General features: G+C 37.1%; 1 protein-coding gene across 2 annotated transcripts; it reads left to right on the top strand.

The window, feature by feature from the left end:
- The first annotated feature begins 311 nt into the window (after positions 1–311).
- On the top strand, positions 312–4,925 carry LOC136206600 (MLO-like protein 1). 2 transcript variants are annotated; one of them, XM_065997718.1, is made up of 13 exons: positions 312–803; positions 1,062–1,318; positions 2,195–2,311; positions 2,400–2,460; positions 2,730–2,824; positions 3,024–3,098; positions 3,184–3,272; positions 3,361–3,410; positions 3,769–3,809; positions 4,003–4,212; positions 4,289–4,356; positions 4,430–4,490; positions 4,571–4,925. In XM_065997718.1, the coding sequence occupies exons 1-13, from the start codon at positions 617–619 to the stop codon at positions 4,799–4,801; spliced, it is 1,542 nt and encodes a 513-aa protein (XP_065853790.1). In that variant the 5' UTR covers positions 312–616; the 3' UTR covers positions 4,802–4,925. The 2 variants fall into 2 exon arrangements, with proteins under 2 accessions (XP_065853790.1, XP_065853791.1); XM_065997719.1 differs by lacking the exon at positions 312–803 and adding an exon at positions 827–969.
- Positions 4,926–21,054: the final 16,129 nt, after the last annotated feature.

The following is a 21,054-nucleotide window of genomic DNA, read 5'->3' as shown; positions in this document are numbered from 1 at the left end:
CTTTAATATAATCCGGGTACTTGTTTAAAAAAAATATATAAACATTTATTTATTTTTACAAAATAAATATATATTTATTTAGATATATATTACAGTGTAAGGTGATTGAGGCTTATGTCATTTTTAAATTCATTTATTAATTAAAGCATACCAAGTCAGGTTGGATTTTACTACCAAATTAAAACTAAGCGATACTATTTTTTTATCTCATAAATAATTATTCTTCCCACAGAACAGAATAATTAGAAAATAAGCTCTGGAACAAGACAACTTAAGTTACCATATTATAAGTTCAGTGTTCACATGGAAATATGGAACACCTTTTGGACCGCAGAATTTCCTGTTCTTTTTTTTTTTCCTCGAATCAGGACAAAGATTTCACTTTTCCATTAAATAAACTAATGTGACTAAAATTGCATCAATCACTCCTTAGAACTGCATAGAAAAGCAATCACCATCAACGAACGAACGAACGAACGAACAACATATGATATGATATGTTGTTGTTATTTTCATTTCAGACAAAACTGACTCACTCTCAGTCTACTTTTAATTTTGTATTTTGATCACACAAAGGTTGTTTGTTGGATAAGATTCAGTGTCTGAACTGCCAAACATGTCTGGTGGAGAAGGTGAAGAAGGAGAAACTCTAGAGTTCACACCCACATGGATCGTCGCTGCTGTTTGTACAGTAATCATCGCCATTTCTCTTGCTGTCGAAAGATTAATCCATTATGGCGGCAAATATCTCAAGAAGAAGAACCAAAAATCCCTCTATGAAGCCCTACAAAAGATTAAAGAAGGTCTCCACTTTTCTTCCCCATTTTCCTTTCTTTAATCTTGTTCTCGATCCACCTTTTCGATCAATGCGTACCAAAAAAAAATGGTTCCTTTTTTCTTTTTCCAAAGTCTCTGAAAGAGGGATTTTTTCCCCCTTTACGAAATTTAATCTTTTTGGTTATGAATTAGGTAATTTCTGTGAGATTGTGCGTGTATGAAATGGAAATTTGTTAATCATTTATAATTAATTAGGAGGGTTTTGTTTGTTTTTTGATTGGCAGAGTTGATGCTTCTGGGATTCATATCGTTGTTGTTGACAGTATCTCAAAGCACAATGTCTAAAATTTGTGTGCCTGAGGAAGTGGTGACTAATATGCTTCCTTGTAAACTCTCTGCAAAGGGAGAAAAGGAAGGACATGAATCCGACGCCACTACTACTGAACATTTCCAGAGGTCCTTTACAACTACTGTTTCTGGAACTGTTAGACGTCTTCTTGCTGAAGCAGCAGAATCCCAACTTGGTTACTGTGCCCGGAAGGTATAATTTATTCTCTTTTCATCTACCCTTTAATTCAGGGAGGATCCAAGGGGGTTTAGGGGGGCTTGAGCACCTGAAAGCTCCGTGGAAACTGTGCACGGAGCTTTAATTTGCCATATCCAAATAACTGGGGAGAGGGCGAGCCTTGGCGCAACTTGTTGTCGTGTGACCAAGAGGTCACGGGTACGGGTTCGAGTCTTAGGAGCGGCCTCTTGCCAAAAAAAATTGGCACGGAAGACTTTCCCCCAATACACCCTTGTGGTGGGACCCCTCCTCGGAGACCCTCGCCTAGAGGGGACGCGTAGTGCACCAGGATGCCCTTATCCAAATAATTGGGGAAAAAGGGGTTAAAGATCCATCTTGCATTAATGAATTATGCTGTTCAATTTAATCATACATGCTTGATTTCCAGTTCATGTCATCTTGTCAGTTACATTTGCAGTTTATAGGTTTTGACATTTGGATTTTTATTACTATTGATGGTTGTAGTTAAGGCAATGAGCCTTTAAATGAAGTGTGTGCCTTTGAATGTATCTGTTCATTGCATTTTTTAGCTACTTTTTATTAGATTTGTATTCTAATTTCTAACCAATTATCTAGTCTGTTTCAATTTCGATCAGCATTTAATGTGTATTTATTTTGCCACGAGAAAGTTTTTACTTAATATGAGAACTACCTCCTTTCTTGCCATTTTTGGAGTTGAGGAATGAATTATTCGAGAAAGAAACGTTGCTGTTTCTTAATTTATATTAGGTGCCGTACTTTGGTTTTCACTCTGTTTGTGGAGGTTATTTCTGATTGGTGTGGTTTCTGTTGCTGCAGCAGATAATCAGAATTATGAACTCATCATTCTTTTATTTTTTTCTTTTTCTTCAGGATAAGGTGCCGATGTTATCTATCGAAGCAATACATCATTTGCATATCTTTATCTTCGTCCTAGCCATTGTCCATGTTACTTTCAGCGTACTTACTGTTCTTTTTGGAGGAGCAAGGGTGAGTGTCTGGTATCAGTATTTATATTATTCCTCATTTCTGATGGTTGTCTGTCGCATTTTTCATTATTATTATCTTTTTCATTTAGATTCGACAATGGCACAACTGGGAGAAGGCAATTGCTAAAGATCTATATGACACCGAAGAAGGTAACAATTTTAGCATTAAGCTAAATACCTTGCATTTGATATGCCTTGTGATTGGCCGTTAATGTCTGCGCATGCATTTTGAACATTGTTGCTATTGCCACTTCCTTTTAATTCAATTTGTGCTAGCAAGGCCTTATGTTGGTTTACGTCGACTAACTCGGTGATTAACTGAACTAGATAAAAAAACTTAAAAACTGAGATCATTGCTCTTTGTTGTTTCTCGGGAAGGCTTATCGTGTGTGTGAATTGTGCGAACTGTGTTAGTGCAGTTTTGAAGAGAAAGGTCACCCATGTTCATCAGCATACATTTATCAAGGAGCATTTTCGGGGCTTTGGTAAAGATTCAGCTCTGCTAGGGTGGGTGGTAAGCTACTATCTCAACTATCTGCCACATTCTTCTTCCAGATCTAATATATATATATATATGGTTCACTAATTATGGAAGCCTGTAAAATAGTTCAGACATCAATTCCTTTTTTCCAGCAGGCTATTTTTGGTAGCAAGAAATGAGCGGAGTCGGGTTCTAATGTTATTTTATTTCTTCTATTTGTTTGTTTCTGCAGCATTCGTTTTTTAAGCAATTCTATGCATCTGTGACAAAATCAGACTACATAACTCTCCGATTGGGGTTCATAATGGTAAATTGAGGTTCTATCTAAGCTTACTTGCTACTACGCTGCTCGTGACTAAACATTAATTAGCCGATTTACTACTTTGGTGTAGACACATTGCAGAACAAATCAGAAGTTTAATTTCCACAGATACATGGTTCGTGCCCTTGAAGATGATTTCAAGGTTGTTGTTGGAATAAGGCAAGTGCTAAACATATTCATTAACTGATTAACTTGAAGATTGCTTTAATTTGTATACTGATCCTTTTAGTCATACCCTTGGTTGCAGTTGGTATCTCTGGATATTTGTGGTCATCTTTTTATTGCTGAATGTCAATGGTATAGTATGCTACTTCATGCTCAGTTTTATGGAAAATATCCTTTCATGTTTCACTGCACATTTTCTTCTGTTCTCTTTCACAATTACTTTTGTTTTCGGCGTCACATATAACTTTTGTGGCTTAATCAAATTGGAGATGAGAGTTTTTGGCACTTTAATGTGCCAGGTTTCTAATGTGGGTTGCTTGGATTTATAGGGTCAATTTATTACTCTAAATTATGAAGAATTCTTTGAAAATGCGCAAGTCTGATACTTGAAGAATTCTTTTCATTGATGATATCTGTTGCTTTATGATTTTAGCTTCTCCTTAAAGTCTGTGTGGTGTAGATTGCTTACTAAAAATTGTACTCAATGCAGGTTGGCATACATATTTCTGGATAGCATTTATTCCCTTTGCGGTGAGTAACTCAAACCCCGTTTCTTCTTTTTGATTGACTTTGAATTTTGCAACTATAGTTCTGATGTAGTTTCCCTTTGTCTTCCCTGTCTCCAAAAGATTCAAGTTTTGGTTTCGTTACCAGAATACCCTTGTTTTGAAGTCACTGTTTTAGCATTTTTTCGATATTTGACTTACCATTTCGAGTTGTACAGCTTCTACTTGCTGTGGGAACAAAGTTGGAGCATGTAATCAACCAACTGGCTCATGATGTTGCTGAGAAACATGTTGCAATAGAAGGGGACTTGGTAGTAAAACCATCAGATGAGCACTTCTGGTTCAACCGGCCAGGCATTGTTTTGTTCTTGATCCATTTTATCCTTTTCCAAAATGCTTTTGAGATTGCATTTTTCTTCTGGATATGGGTAAGCTGATTGATCACCGGATACCGACTTGCTCAATTCTACTTAATTATTCTAAATTCATTGTGTACCTCTGCAGGTTCAATATGGCTTCAACTCCTGCATTATGGGACAAGTCCGGTATATTGTCCCGAGGCTAATTATTGGGTAGAAACCGTTAAACCCGCCTTTTAGAACTACTTTTCAGTATGATGATGACATTGTTGTTTTCTTGATATAGGGTGATCATTCAGGTACTGTGCAGCTACAGCACTCTTCCACTTTATGCAATTGTAACACAGGTCAGTGTAGCTAATTGTTTTCGAAATATATAATAATATTCGGGGCGAAAACTGATACGATGTTTTGGAATGAAATGAAGATGGGAAGTACGTATAAGAAAGCAATATTTGATGAGCATGTGCAAGCTGGACTGGTGGGTTGGGCACAGAAGGTAAAGAGAAAGAAAGGTCTAAAAGAAGCAAGTGATGTATCCAACCAACCAAGTTCTACTGATGGTGGTTCTTCTACTGTGGGAATTGCTCTTGGAAGAATCCGGCATTCCGCTTCCGCCGATGAGATTCGACCTTCAACTGCTGACGACAAGTGTTAGTTTCTTTCTTTTAAACCATTTTTAGTATACAATTGAGCTGAATGTGAATCTTTCTCCCAATCTCTCAAACCTTTATAAGTCTTTTTGATTGATCTGATACAGCCTTTTTTAGCAATTCAATACAGATAGATATGACCAAATTTCATAAGCTAATTAAAGTTAGTTTGAGTAGTAAGAATCTCGAGTTGTTTAATTGGGAGAGCGATCACTTAAAGTGTCCGAATTCAAAAAATAAGCAATTCAAATTGAATTTAAATATCAGTAACTCCTACAAGTAGGAAATTTTTGTAAAGAAAAGTTGATGTTGTATGAATGAATAATCCAAGTGACAATTTTATTTATTTATTTTTACCATATGATTTTAAAGAGAGATCATTTTTTATAAATCTAAATTTCTTATATTGACATGGATTTGCAAAATTCTAATAAGCAGTTCTCACTTTTCACGAAATATGATTTATTCTTGTTACAATTCAAGGTGAGATAAGAATGTATTATATTTGATTGATTCCATAACAAAAGATTAGAAAGCCGTGTTCATGAAAAATGCGTTTGGACTGTCTAGATCCTGTTTAGACACTCAAAATCAAAAGTTCGTTCCAATTTTACCGCTTAGACTTGTCTAGCCGTTTTTGGCTCCCTATCAGTTCTTTAGCAGCCTAGGCTGTTAGGAAGCCACCTAGGGGCCGTCTAGGCGGTAATCGGAACAAAATGTATTTTTTTCGTTATTATTTTGATTTCTTGATTTATTATATTAACTTTTGAACGTTGTAGCATGATTTTTGGTGAATTGTGTTTATTATTTTCGGATGTTTTTATTTAATTGCGTTCCCTACTTATTTCTATGATATGGTTGAAGACTTTAAGGACATTATTAATAATTTTCGGTGAATTATATCACCTATGGCCATTATTTTTTACTTGTTTCAGTTGTTTTAATGATGTTGCGGTTAAAATGTTGTTTTTGACACGTTTTTTTAGGATTATGTTACAAATATACATATTTTCTATATTAAATTATTTTTATATTATTGTTTTTAGATAGTATAATACATATTTAATTACATTTATATAAAATTTTGTTTATCCTCACAAATAAAAAAAATACAAAGATACAGATTCGATTAATTCTCGATCAATCCCTAAAAATCATGCCTGTCTGATAGTCTAGCGGTTTTTACAACCTTGTCTAGAATATAAATGATAAGATTACACAACAAAAAATTTGAAATACAGACCAAGATCAAAGGCCATATATATTTGAATTCGAGGACATCGTTAAGACCATCCGACAAGCCGAATGTCTAAGACACATCAAAATTCTAGTGTGAAGAGTTAGGATCCCAGTAGTGATTAGTGGTTTGGTAAGAATATTTGTATTTTTTTTTTTAGGGTAATTAATTTATTAGTCCCTATATTTTGACAAAACACATTGTTTAGTCCCTATATTTTAAAAAACACATGGTACAGTCCCTAACGTTTTTCTAGGTGAACTGTTTAGTCCCTAACATTTTTCTCGGTGAACTGTTTAGTCCCTGCTGTTAGACTTTCATGAAGATTCTGTCACTCAATTTGGATTTGTGTTCTTCTTTTCCTTTATTTTCCTTTCCTTTAAACTCTAATGCATCTGAAATCAACTTTGAGTGTTCTTCTTCTTGATTTTCTTCTTAATCGTTCAAATTCGTAAGCATTGGGTCTGTTCTTTTTCTTGTTCTCCATACAAATAGCTTCTTCTTCTAAATTGAATTTCCTCTTCTGAAGTTCGAAGGTAAATAGTAAAGGGTAATTTAGTCATTTCCGAAGACAGAAACGGTAAAAAATATAACAAACAGACGGAAGGACTAAACAGTTCATTGAGAAAAAGGTTAGGGACCTTACCATGTGTTTTTGAAAATACATAGACTAAACAATGTGTTTTGTCAAAATATAGGGACTAATAAATTAATTACCCTTTTTTTTATATGAAATGAACTTGAACAAAACCCGAAGCAACTTGTCGACGAATAAAGTGGTAATCCAATTCCATATATTTAGTGCAAGCATGAAAAAATGAATTAAATGTAAGATAAATAACACATATATCTATATATATATATATATATATATAATATAAAACAGTAACGATGGAGCTGATGTGTCACTTTCTCATTTTTTACTGATAAAAAATATAATATAAAATATAATATATTAAATTTAGTTATATTATTATATTTATTTATAAAAAGATTATTTTATCCGTACTATATCTAAGAGTTCTACAAAATTTAAAGTAATCCCTAAAATCTCTCTAATTCTCTGCATATCTATATCTAAAAGTTCTACATAATTTAAATTAATCCCTAAAATCTCTCTAATTCTCTGCATATCTATATATATAATATAAAACAGTAACGATGGAGCTGAGGTGTCACTTCCTCCTTTTTTACTGATAAAAAATATAATATAAAATATAATATATTAACTTTAGTTATATTATTATATTTATTTATAAAAAGATTATTTTATACGTACTATATCTAAGAGTTCTACAGAATTTAAATTAATCCCTAAAATCTCTATAATTCTCTGCATATTTATATCTAAAAGTTCTACATAATTTAAATTAATCCCTAAAATCTCTCTAATTTTCTGCATATCTATATATAATATAAAACAGTAACGATGGAGCTGAGGTGTCACTTCATTATTTTTTACTGATAAAAAATATAATATATAATATATTAATTTTAATTATATTATTATATTTATCTATAAAAAGATTATTTAAATTAAATGTGAAAATAAAATAATAATATTTAATTTATATACTATATCTAAGAGTTCTACAGAATGTAAATTAATCCCTAAAATCTCTCTAATTCTCTGCATATCTATATCTAAAAGCTCTACATAATTTAAATTAATCCCTAAAATCTCTCTCTTTTTTTTTTGGTAAGAAAGGAAAGGAAAAAAACAAAACCAACAAAAAACCTACACCGGGATCAGTCTAGGAAGGCTGACTCCAATCCTATCCTCTAGGAGAGAAGGCAAAAGAAAAGAAGGAGGAACAGATAGGGTAGAAACACCTAACATTCTCCCATGCCCAGCAGCTGCTAAGCGATCCGCCACGCGGTTTTGCTCCCTAAAAATATGGGAGAAATTAAGATACTCAATGGCAGGACGAAGCCTCAAAATAGCTTTGATGAGATTCTGGCTCTTTAGACAAACAGCCTGGCTATCTGAAATCCTGTTAATAGCCTCCAGATTATCAGATTCCACCGAGAGCTTTTTAACACCCATGCGAATGGCGAGTTTAATACCTGACAAGATACCCCAGAGCTCCGCAGAAAAGGAGGAGCCCGTCCCCAAGTTATGGGTAAACCCCGCCATCCAATTGCCACCAGCATCCCGAAGAACTCCTCCAGCAGCAATTCTGCCATTGCTAAGGCAGGAGCCATCAATATTCAACTTAGCAAACCCTTCTCTAGGCTTACTCCAGCCAACTAGCAGGATCTCTTTATCCGGGGAGGGGCGAACAAGGGAATCTCTTTCAAAGCTTTTAGTAATAACAAAGAGCTTCTTCGAGAAGAAAAACAGTAAATCAGGAATAAGGACAGCCTTACCCGCAAATAATTCTTCATTCCTCCACTTCCAGATTTGGTGACAAGTAATAGCAAAGAGGATGGCACCGTGCTCCATGTTGGCCAGCAAGATTATTTTTTACTGATAAAAAATATAATATAATATATAATATATTAACTTTAGTTATATTATTATATTTATCTATAAAAAGATTATTTAAATTAAATGTGAAAATAAAATAATAATATTTAATTTATATAACACCTTTATATCATTAATTGTAATTATTAAATTATATTTTTGTTAATATTTATATATTAAGATGAATCCGTGCATCGCACGGGTCAAAAACTAGTTATCACAATATAGTTGAACAAGCTTGAAAATAGGAAACTCGATGTCATGAAGCAAGGACCGAAGCAATAAAATTTTGACATAGCAGTAATCACTTTTTTAATACCCACTTTCAGTAAAGGATCATGCATAGAGCATTAGTCATTGCTTTATATTTCCATTCAGTAAAGGATCATGCACATAACGTTAGTCATTACTTTCTACTCACTTTTAGTAGAGGATCATGCGTAGTTGGTTGCTTTACCAATATATCAAACTTCTGCAACGTAATTAGCACCTACTAGATCATTTATCATCAAGACATTCAATCACTGTCATAATAGCGACGTAATTGACTAACAACCAAATGTGATAATAAGATGTTTGCATTTTACGAACTTTTAGATATTTGAGAACATGTTTTAGACTTTTCCAATGCACATTCATAAGACTTTGTATAAACTAACATGATTTATTTATGGTAAATGCATGGTCCCGTTTAGTGATAATAAGATATTATGGTACCCCAACTGTACTTCTATAGGCATCATCTGAAGTTAAAAGAACTCTATCAGATCGAGAAAGATTTGGTTTTGTTGCCATAAGATAGCAATAATGTTCACCAGTAGTGTTGGATACCTATGAAACTCGTACTCGTTTTCATCCCTAATTGTGAGCTTCCTTTGTTACTATGAACTACCAAGCCCACTGTACTTGGCTCATCAACTTTTACCAATTGACCATTAATAATTTATCATTGTAATGATGGATTTTTAACCTCCTCGAGAGTTATTCATTCACGTCCATACAACACATTCTCACAAAATTGTTTTATATGTACTTGGTAACAAACAAAAAAAATTACAGTTAAATCATCATCATCCATCACAACATAGATATTTTGTAAATCCATAATGATTCCAAGGAATTCACGGAGATGAGGTTTAACAAATTTATCTTCTTCTGAGCGAAGTTCCCTGAGTCTACTCCTTAGCAACAATTTATTTGTGACTGATTTAGTCATATAAAGCAACCCCAACGGCGATGGTAGTTTCTTTCACGACTTTATTTACCACTTTCGTTCGATGGATAAAGAAACATAGTTGTTAGCGTCTTTTATCTTCTTCTTCTTCCCACTACTCTTCCATCATGGTAACATACTTTTTACTTTTCTCCTCCCCCCAGAAACGGTTTTTCCCTTCCATTTTGAATGAGAATGAGCTGATATTGAGTTTTTGTAAATTTTATTGATCTATAAATTTCTCAATATCAAACTTCATTGACAAAACCATATTGTTATTGTCTTGAAATATTAACCATCAAAACAAGATTTCAATACCATTTGTTAGGAATTATATTGGAGCAAATATTGATTAAAATAAGTTTGATATGCGAAAAGGAAATTACAAGATAACTCAAAACACAATATTTACATAGTTCAGTCAATTGTACCTACATCCACAAGGGAGGAGAAGACTTTTATTGAAGAAATTAAGAACGTTATAAGATAATATATGAAACATCACAAACCCTAAAAAAATTCCTAAGGAATTATATGCCCAAGTGTTTCCCAAATCTCCATCGTTTCTTTTGCCCTTTTACTTCGGGTAAACTACATATGTGGCATACAACATTTCCCTTGTATCACACTTTGGTGTATAATTTTCAATTTTGCACACTAAAATGCATGACTTTATGGATGACTTTCCACTATGGTGTGCATGATCAAAAAATGACTGCCCAACCCTGTTAAATGCAACACATCATCGGTTTGACCTCTCTAAAACTCAAAAATTGACCCCCCACCTAATAGGAAAATACTTTTTTATCCTCAAAAGTTTTAATATCCACTTTATAACTCTCTCTTTTATTTTTTATCCTCCTCCTACTTCTCTTTAATCTCCCTCTCATTGTTCATATCTTTTGTTCTCCTTCATTTATATCATTCTCTCTCTAAAAACTAAATATCCATGACTCATGAATGAATCTTAAAAAAAATAGACATTGAGGTAACAAGATTTTAAATTGGAAACTCAAATAAATACTTTAATCTGACTTCTTGCGCGTTCTATTCGAATTGATTGATATCATTTCCTTACTTTGATTTGCCATGGCTTAATCTTTTCCTTACATCATTAAAGAACCCACTATATTGGGGTCTTTCCACGCGGTAGCTCCTTTAGGGGCCATTCATATTCGGACATATGAGGCGCATAATATTTCCATTGAGAAGAGCAATTACCTTAGAGGTTAGTATGATCAATATAAAAAGATCTCCTTATACTTTCTCCAATTATTATTTTTTTCCTTTTATTTTCGTAGTAGAAATCTATATAAACCTTCATCATCTAGTATGAACTCTTCTTTACATGTCACATCCCATCCAACCACAGTCAAATCCCATATCATTGTCACTCCACCCTAATTTCACCACAAATAAATAAATAAATAATAGTTAAATAATATGGACTTGTTCAAACACCGAGCAATAAGCTAATTGCATCCATTAGATTGGACTTACCAACTCCATTAAGGCCAATTATGGCGGTGAAGTCCTTAAAAGGGCTAGAGAAATCCGAGTCCTTGAGAGCTTAGACGTAGACGTCAGAATGCCGCATCGCATGGAGATCAGATACTATCTTTGATGCATTTTCATAACAGCAATAAGTGGCCCTTTTCATCGACCTTGTCGACTAATCATACAAGATTTAGGGCATCTCTTAATTACCATGCTTGTATAGCCATAGCCGCCACGATCTGAAAGCCCTTGTAAGACTTAAAATTCTCCATCTCTAATTTGAGAATTTTCCCATAAGAAATCATTGAAGACATAATTTGGGAAATGGAAAAGACGAAAATTAGAGGGTTTGTTTTATAATGAAAAGGAAATCAGAGAGATACTAGAAGTGTTGAAGGAAGGTAGGATTTATCACACAAGAAGTATGGATTTTTTATGATTGACCAAAAAAACCATTATCCGGAAGGGAAAGTAGACATTGACTCCACATGGCGAAGATGATTTTTGTCGTTTTGAGATTGTGATTGGCCATCCAAAACTAAAATTGAAGATCCCTATAATGGAGGCTAGAAAAGGAAGTGGAGGAGAAGAAAAATCCTTGGAATCCTCCATTTTTTTTCCTATAGAAGAAGTTGATTTGTTTTCCTTGCTTGAGTTGGAGAGAGAAAGGAGAGTTAGATAGATATGCATAAGGAATAAATGAAGGACAAAGAATGAGGATGAAGGTGATAGAAGGTTGAAGAAAATAAAATTTAAGAGGGTAAAAAAGTAATATACTAATTGGTGGATTCACTTTTTGAAGTGGTAGAAAAATGATGGTGTAGTAGATTGACCAAAGTCTCTTCGGCTTAAAGCAAGAACCACGATAATGGTACAATAAGTTTAAATCAGTTATAAGGAGCAAGACTACAAGAAGACTACTTCAGATCACTACATCTTCGTTTTCTCTAAATCAGTTTGGGGATTCCCGCGGGACGGGGATACCTTTTCCCATCCCCGCTAACGGGGCACATATTAGTCCCCATCCCCACCCCATAATAAAACGAGGCGGGGATTACTCATGTCCCATCGGGAATGGGTAATCCTCGCCCCATAATAAAACAGGGCGAGGATTACTCGTGCCCCGTCGGGGACGGGTAATCCCCGCCCCATTTACATCCTTACATACGATGCACACAACCAAATATTACATATGCAGTCAACGTTGTCAGTATATTCCTTTCAAATCTAGGAAAGGAACATTGAGAAGCTGTCAAATGGATATTCAGGTATCTTCGCGGACCATCCAAAATGTGCTTATGTTTTGGAGACACCGAATATGTGTTAGTTGGCTACACGGGTGAAGATATGGCTGGAGATATTGACACACAAAGTTGATATCAAGTTACCTAATTAAATTTATAGAGTGGGTTATGTCATGAAAGCCAAGATTACAGAAGTGTGTTGCACTTTCCACAACTAAAGCAGACTTCATTGCAGCAACAGAAGCGTATAAATAATTGTCCTGGATGAAGAAGTTCTTCAATGAGTTTGGCTTTCATCAAGAAAATTATCAACTATATATTTTGTGATAGTTAGAATGTTATTCACCTTGGAAAGTACACCTCTTTCCATTCCAGATCAAAACATATTGATGTCAGATATCATTATATCAGGGATGTGCTGGAGATGAAGTTGCCACAGCTTGATAAGATCTATACCGATGAAATGGATCTGACCTGTTAATAAAGCTCTTACCACAGGAAAAGTTTGAATACTATCGAATGGCTACATGAGTAACAAGGCCCTCATGTAATTGGGATGGTAGAATTGTTAAGCATGATATCCCTTTCACATGAGGGATCCATATTTAAATTTTTTTTATTAATTATTAATTGAATGTCAGCGCATTCAATTCCATCCAACAAGAGTAATTACTCTTGTTGGCTAAATCCTTACCCTTGACACTATAAAATGTTAAGGGTGGATACCACATTACACATTCATTTGAGAAAAGAGAGAGTAAAAGCTTGAGTGAGGATTCTTCGATTAGGAGAATTAACCGAGTTTTTTAGGAGGGTAGTTTAATTAATTCGGAGAGTGACAAAATAGTAAGATAGTTATTTTTGGAAAACACATGAGTGCTACTATTTTTACTTTATCTCATATTGTTGTAACTTTAGAAAATTTTCTAGAGAATGCTCTCTTTGTACGCCTACTATTTTATAGTGGAATAATTTATTCTCGAGTTTGGTCGTAGATGTAACTAAAATTAAGGGCGAACCATGTTAAATTATCAGTTGTTAGACAAGGTGCCGAACGGCCTCGCCCGGGCGGACCGGGGGGTGGACACCTCATGGCGACGTAAGCGGTGATTGGCGCCGAAAGCAACCAATCGTGGAATCAAGCTGCTCGGTAGGACCGGAGCTGGGAGTATAGAAGAGTCGCCACCCACGAATGGGAAAATGAACACCGATCCCTTGCGGGAGACCGGTGAGGGTTTGGGAAACTTAGGTACGAGCCAAGAAGGCTAGCTCCTTTCCGGAGAAAGGCTACTAGGCACCCCGACATCGCCCGGTTATGAACCACCGGCCTCCTACTCAGCGTGTTAGGCGATAATGGACTAATCGCATATTTCTTTAAGTTTAAAATTCATTTGAAACCTTTTCTTTCTCGATTTGAAAACCGTTTTGAGCATGTCATTAAAAGCCACTTTAGTAAAGAATCACCCATTTACATGAATTAAAAATACATAGGAGAGAGAGGGGGAGAAGGAAGAATTGATTTATTCACAAGGTGATTTATGCTTTATACACTAACTCTAAGCTAATCTCATTCCCCAAAAACGAGTTTATTTACATGGTTCGTACCTTAATCACCGTTGGAACGATTTAGGTACGATTTAAAACCCCGTTACTTTACATGACATCGACTCGAATCGCCGTTGGAACGACTCGAATGTTTGAAAATGTGGAATAAAAACTTTAACTCCAAAAATGTGATTAGGCATACAAGTCCAATTATTTTTGTACAAATCCATTTGAGTAAGAAAACGATTCAAAACTCTATTATTTACAACAACACGATTTTAATTACAAGGTTCGCTTAATCCGTCGTTGGAACGAATTAAGGTTTCAACACGTGATATTTTGGAAATGGTTTAAAAATGATAAGAAAACGTTATTTACACTTTAGGAATATCTAGAAAAGCTTTAATTTAAACAAACAAATTAAACTCTCTTTTTGTGGTTTGGTTTCCCCTTTTTCACTCAATTGAACCTTACTTGAACATAATTACAACAATTAACAAATCAAGGTCCAATTTTACCCAATCAAACATATTTGAAATATAAACATATATATACAAAAATAAGATAAGAATATATATATACATAGTTTTATCTAAAAATAAGGACGTATTTATAGATGAAAATGAATAAGAAATACTATATGATATAATAAAGAAAATGAGAAAAAGAGTACTAAACAAAATACATTTTTATCCTAATTATAACTATGTAAAAATAACTAAAACTATACAAGTTTAAAAGAAAAGGAAAGTAATTTGGATCCCAAAATAGTTTATGAACATATAGGAAACATCTCATCCTCAATAATGGCTAAATCCATTTAAATAAACCAAAAACTATATATACATATACAAATAATTCCATAAAACCAAAACAATGAAAATTATAATTGAATATACAAAGTAAGTAAGTATATAGATAATTATTAGGTGAATGCCTCAAAAATAATTTTAACTAACATATTACATAATTATACATATATATATAAGAGATTAAATATCAAAAAAGTTGAAGAAATGGGTTTAAAAGAGTATTTTCGGATTCCAGCAGATTACCGACGGAAGATCCGTCTCTAATCTGCTGTTAGTGACAGAAAAGATAGAATTACAGATTTAGTCCAACAGTTTCCAGATTTGTTCAAACACTTTAAATTAGATCTATTCTATCATTTTGGATCTCCGAACTACCCAAATAGGATCATAGTCTATAACGGAGAATCCTAAAACGATGTTTTATTTTAAAACGTTATTTCGAAATATTTTCAAAACTTATAATTACAACGTTTTTTAATCCCGAACTACCTTTGAATCGGATCACGGTTCGTGTTGGGATATTGAAATGAGGTTTTTTATTTCAAAACAAAAACGAATGTTTATTTAATACAAGACAAAAATAAATAAATACGGGAAATTAAATAAGACGTGATAAATAAATGACTAAATAAATAAAAACTTTATTCTAAAAAATAAAGTAAGAAAATAAATTAAACGAATAAATAAATAAATAAAACGAGTCTAGTCCTCGGATAATACCTCAAGATCGGTATCTGACAGTCGAAGTCGTTTGATTCCACGAGTTATGATTTTCCGGCGTTTTTTGTGTTTTCGATAAAATATTCAACTTTGGAAAATTTGGATTTTTTTTGGGAAAAAAAATATTTTCTCCAAAAAATTACCTTTCTCTCTCTAAAAATGTCTAGAGTGAGAAAGCTCCAAAAATTTCCTCCCCTTCAAATGCATGGGGATCCGTGCCTTTTATAGGCACGGATCCCGGAATCTTTGGGCGACGCCCGGCTAAAGTTGGGCGTCGCCCGTTCGCCCAACTACGTTGGGCGTCCGCCCCGCGCTGTCGGGCGCGCGCGCCCAGCGGACGTCAAGCGTGCGTCCCGCGCTGCCGGGCGCGCGTCCAACTGTCGTCGGACACGCGTCGGCTGTCGCTAGGCGTTCGCACCACGTCGCTGAGCACTTGCGAGCCGTCCACTTGATGACCGCGACTCCCATTAACTTCTTCCCTTTTTATTATATATTTTTGTTTTAAAACTTCCGGAACCAACCGCTTCGACCGTCTTGTTACAGGTTTTCGTCACAGGTCCTCCGACTCGATGTCTACAGTTGCCCCTACTTTCCTATTTTGACAGTGATGTGTGCGTTTTGAAAACATTTTTTGCTAACGCAACACATGCAATGTAAATATATTAAAGTAAAAGACACGTATAGAGTAGGAGAAAGAATACCTGATCTCCATGCCGCATGCCCCGGCCTTGTCTTCGATCTTCGCCTTGGTTGTCCCATCCTTGCCTCTGAATCGACTGCAGACGAACGCTCCTTCCGGCGACCCTAGTCTCTAAATCGACCGTAGGTATATAGCTCTATCTAAATCGACCGCAGGTAAAGTTGCTCTTTCTAGTTACCCTAGTTTCCAAATCAACCGCAGGTAAAATTGCTCTCTTTAGCGACCCTAGTCTAAATCGACCGCATGTAACATTGCTCTCTCTAGCGACCATAGTCTAAATCGACCGCAGGTAAAGTTGCTCTTTCTAGCTACCCTAGTCTCCAAATCAACCGCAGGTAAAATTGCTCTTTCCAGCTACCCTAGTTTCTAAATCAACCGCAGGTAAAATTGCTCTTTCCAGCGACCCTAGTCTAAATTGACCGCAGGTAAAGTTGCTCTTTTTAGCTACCCTAGTTTCCAAATCAACCGCAGGTAAAATTGCTCTTTCCAGCTACCCTAGTCTCTAAATCAACCGCAGGTAAAATTGCTCTTTCCAGCTACCCTAGTCTCTGAATCAACCGCAGGTAAAGTTGCTCTTTCTAGCTACCCTAGTCTCCAAATCAACCGCAGGTAAGATTGCTCTTTCCAGCTACCCTAGTTTCTAAATCAACCGCAGGTAAAATTCTTTCGTTCGCATATCTCGAAATCAATCATTCGACCCTAATCTCTATATCGATCGCAGGCGTTTTCTTGTATTGTAGATCTCCAAATCGAACATTCGACCCTAATCTATACATCGATCGCAGGCGTCCTTTCGTTTGCACATCTCCAAATCATCCGTTCGACCCTAATCTCTACATCGATTGCAGGCGTCCTTTGTTGATGATAGCTGGGCTTTATCACTCGTCCGAGAGTTTTTGACCGCAGTCACTTTGATATTTGGGCTTTATCACTCGTCCGAGAGTTTTTTACCGCAGTCACTTTGATATTTGGGCTTTATCACTCGTCCGAGAGTTTGTGACCGCAGTCGCTTCTTTTTACCAGGATCGTCTGCATTTGACTGGAGTCGATGAGGCCGTAGACTGAAGTCTGTAGCAGGGCCTGTGCCTATCGATGATGCCGTAGACCGCAGTCCGTAGCGGGGCCTGTGCCCGTTGGTGATGCCGTAGACCGCAGTCCGTAGCGGGGCCTGTGCCCATTGATAATGCCGTAGACCGCAGTCCGTAGCGGGGCCTGTGCCCATTGATGATGCCGTAGACCGCAGTCCGTAGCGGGGCCTGTGCCCATTGATGATGTCGTAGACCGCAGTCCATAGCGAGGCCTGTGCCCATTGATGATGCCGTAGACCGCAGTCCGTAGCGGGGCCTGTGCCCATTGATGATGCCGTAGACCGCAGTCCGTAGCGGGGCCTGTGCCCATTGATGATGCCGTAGACCGCAGTCCGTAGCGGGGCCTGTGCCCATTGATAATGCCGTAGACCACAGTCCATAGCGGGGCCTGTGCCCATTGATCGAATTTTAATTTACCTATCGGAGCCTGCCTAAACTCGCACGGATTTCTTGGAGCTATCCGAGTATTTCTGCATGCGGCTTGACTTGAGTCACGCCCATCACCTGGTGAATATTTTTATGGTATGACCTAGTGTAGTGATATGTATGCACATGATTATGAATGAATATTTTTCTCTCTTTTCCTCTTCTTTTTTTTTACATTGCTTCCCTCCTATTTTCTTTACAGGGAGACCTCCATTCTATTGACCGAAGATTACAGGAGAACGTGGCGGTTGGGCAAGGGGAGTGGCTACTGGATGCTGACGCTCAGATCGGACGTCGTTGTCGGGATAGGGAGGATGAGTGCTCCAACTGGGAGGAGCGAGGCCGAGCAGCCGAGGAGAGGAGCCGTGTGGATATAGAAGCCCGGCGAGCTGCTGAGGGGAGTTTGCGGATTGCGGTGGAGAGTCGCCGAGTTACCGAGGAGGGGGAACCTTACTTCGAAGGCTTTGATTCGTTTGAGGGCTTTTGGGACTTTGGGATTCCTTCTCATTGATAGTCCCGTCATTATTTCGGTTTACAACTTTATTAGTACTACCGTGATGTATGGCGGGTATATGTGAAAAAGATATTTGGGTAGGCTTTTTATTTGGTGGTGGGGAAAAGAAATGTATAACTCATGACTTACAATCCCATGCATTCAGTCGATCATAATAATTCCAATCATTCTCTTCAAATATATTCATGCCTTTATTTATTTACAAACAACAGAAATACTTAGCCGCTTATACATTATTCTCATAATTGCTCAAAATATAACTACTGTTACCAGGATCCGCCTTTTTCGGTTTTCAGATCCCAGCGATTTTTCATCACCCCTTTTACTATCCCGGAATTTTCAAATGAGTGCCCTTTCGGGTTTTCACCCATTGGGATGTCCCTTATTGTTGCATAGGTCGCCCTTTGCGGGTTTTCAACCTATCGGGAATTTTCATTTCTTTTTTTTCTTTTTTTTTACGAAAAGTATTTTTTAAGCCTATCCAGATTGGTAGGTTCGGAGAACTCCATGACGTCCATAGTAGTAAGCTTAACCGCCCCTTTGCTTAGGATTTTCTTCACGAGGAATGGCCCTTCCCAGTTTGGCCTGAACTTGCCCCTAGGGTCGGTGTGCGTCACTCGGATCTGTTTCAGCACCAGGTCCCCTTCTTTGATAGGGATGGCCTTGACCTTTTTATTGAAGGCTCGGGCCATCCTTCTCTGATATAACTGCACATGGTAAAGGGCCTCCATTCTTTTCTCGTCCACCAATGCCAACTGCTCACACCACTTCTTCACCCATTCTGTCTCAGGAATCTCTGCTTCTACTGCGATTCTCAACGATCGCTTTTCAATCTTAATTGGGAGAACGGCTTCCGCACCATATACTAAGGAGAACGGCGTTGCCCCGGTAGATGTTCTAATGGTGGTGCGATAGGCCCACAAAGCAAGTGGAAGCTGCTTATGCCAATTCCGATGCGACTCCACTGTCTTTACAAGGATCCTCTTAAGGTTCTTATTTGCCGCTTCTACTGCCCCGTTAGCTTGCGGGCGATATGGAGAAGACCTATGATGCTCAATACCGTATTCTTGGAATAGACTTTTCACTTCTCCTTGAAATTGGACCCCATTATCCGTGATCATGTGATGAGGCACTCCGAACCTGGTGATCAAGTGCTTTTCGATGAACTTCCTCATCTGTTTAGACCCCAACTTGCTAAATGATTCTGCCTCTACCCACTTGGTGAAGTAATCAATGGCGACTGTAATGAATTTATGTCCATTTGACGCATTAGGCCTCACCTCCCCGATGATATCAATGCCCCAAGCCGCAAACGGCCAAATGGGCGCTAATACGTGCAATTCCATAGCTGGTAAGTGATTATAATCTCCGTGGATTTGACAATCATGGCATTTCTTCGCATACTCGTGACAATCTCTTTCCATGGTGAGCCAATAGAAGCCTTGCCTTATGATTTTCTTTGCCAATACTGCTCCTCCCATATGGGCCCCACAAATTCCCGAGTGTACTGACTCCATTGCCTCACGGGCTTCTCCCGCATCCAAGCACCTCAATTGTAAACCATCGGCGTGTCTTTTGTAAAGCAAGTCATTGTGGATGATGAACTGATGAGCTAACCTCCTAATCACAGCCTGATCCCTAAGTTCTGATTCAGCCGGGTATGCCCCACTTTTCATGAAGTTTATGATATCGAAATACCAAGGCTTTTCATCTGTTCCCAATAGCATTACATCTTCATAGCACGGTTTGTGGGACCTCCTCCACACCAAAGGCTTCGAGGCAAGGTTCCGAGGGTTATCCCATACTGACACCAAAGTGGCCAAAGCATCCGCTGCCTGGTTCTGTGCTCGAGGAATGTGATAAAAACGACATTCGCTGAATTTCTGCGCTAATCCCTCCAACTGGTCTAGGTATGGACGCAACCTTTCTTCCCTTACTTCTCAGTTTCCCTGCGCTTGTTTGATAATCAGTTTTGAGTCACCCCAAATCTCAACATATGATGCTCCCATTGCTGCTAACGACTCCAACCCATAGATGCACGCTTCATATTCGGCCATATTATTGGTGAGAGGGAAGGATAACTTTTTTGCCATTGGAATCCTTTCTCCTTCTGGTGAGATAAGTAGCACTCATACTCCGGCTCCATTCGAATTAACTGCTCCATCGAAGAACATTTTCCACGGTATAACTTCTATTGTGTTCAAGTGCTCATCGGGGAAATCATAGTTTATCTCTTCCTCTTCTGCGTTCAGAGGTTGGTTGGCCAGAAATTCTGCTACGGCTCTCCCCTTGATAACCTTCTTCGTTACATATTCGATATCAAATTCGGACAAAAGCAACAACCATCGGGCTAGCTTTCCTGTTAGAGACGGAGTTCGGTACAGACAGGGACGAATCTACAGTGGGGGCAATGGGGGCACTTGCCCCCACTGAGATCTATAAAGAAATAAAATCATATGTATTAATTTTTTAAGTTTTGGACTTTGCCCCCTATGAAACGCCATTGCTGCTGCTGGGAAAGCTTCTGTTGTCGCAAGGTAGGAGATGAATAGAAATGAGGGATATAATGGTAATTCTCTTGTATTTATTTTAGATCAAACGACGCTGTTTCTGTATGATAAATAAAAAAGCAGGGATATATTCGTAATTGTCTTGTATTTTAAACCAAGCGATGTCGTTTCTGTATATATAAAGCTTCACATGGCTACTAAAATCAGGACCATTAGCATCATAATCACCCAAACTACTAGTAGCAACTTCTAATATTTCAATCATAAACCAACTTTTTAATA

Source organism: Euphorbia lathyris, chromosome 9, assembly GCF_963576675.1.
Source record: "Euphorbia lathyris chromosome 9, ddEupLath1.1, whole genome shotgun sequence".
NCBI classification, from domain to species: Eukaryota; Viridiplantae; Streptophyta; class Magnoliopsida; order Malpighiales; family Euphorbiaceae; genus Euphorbia; species Euphorbia lathyris.
The sequence above is the reverse complement of the archived record's forward strand: the minus strand, read 5'-3'. Positions and strand labels throughout refer to the sequence as shown.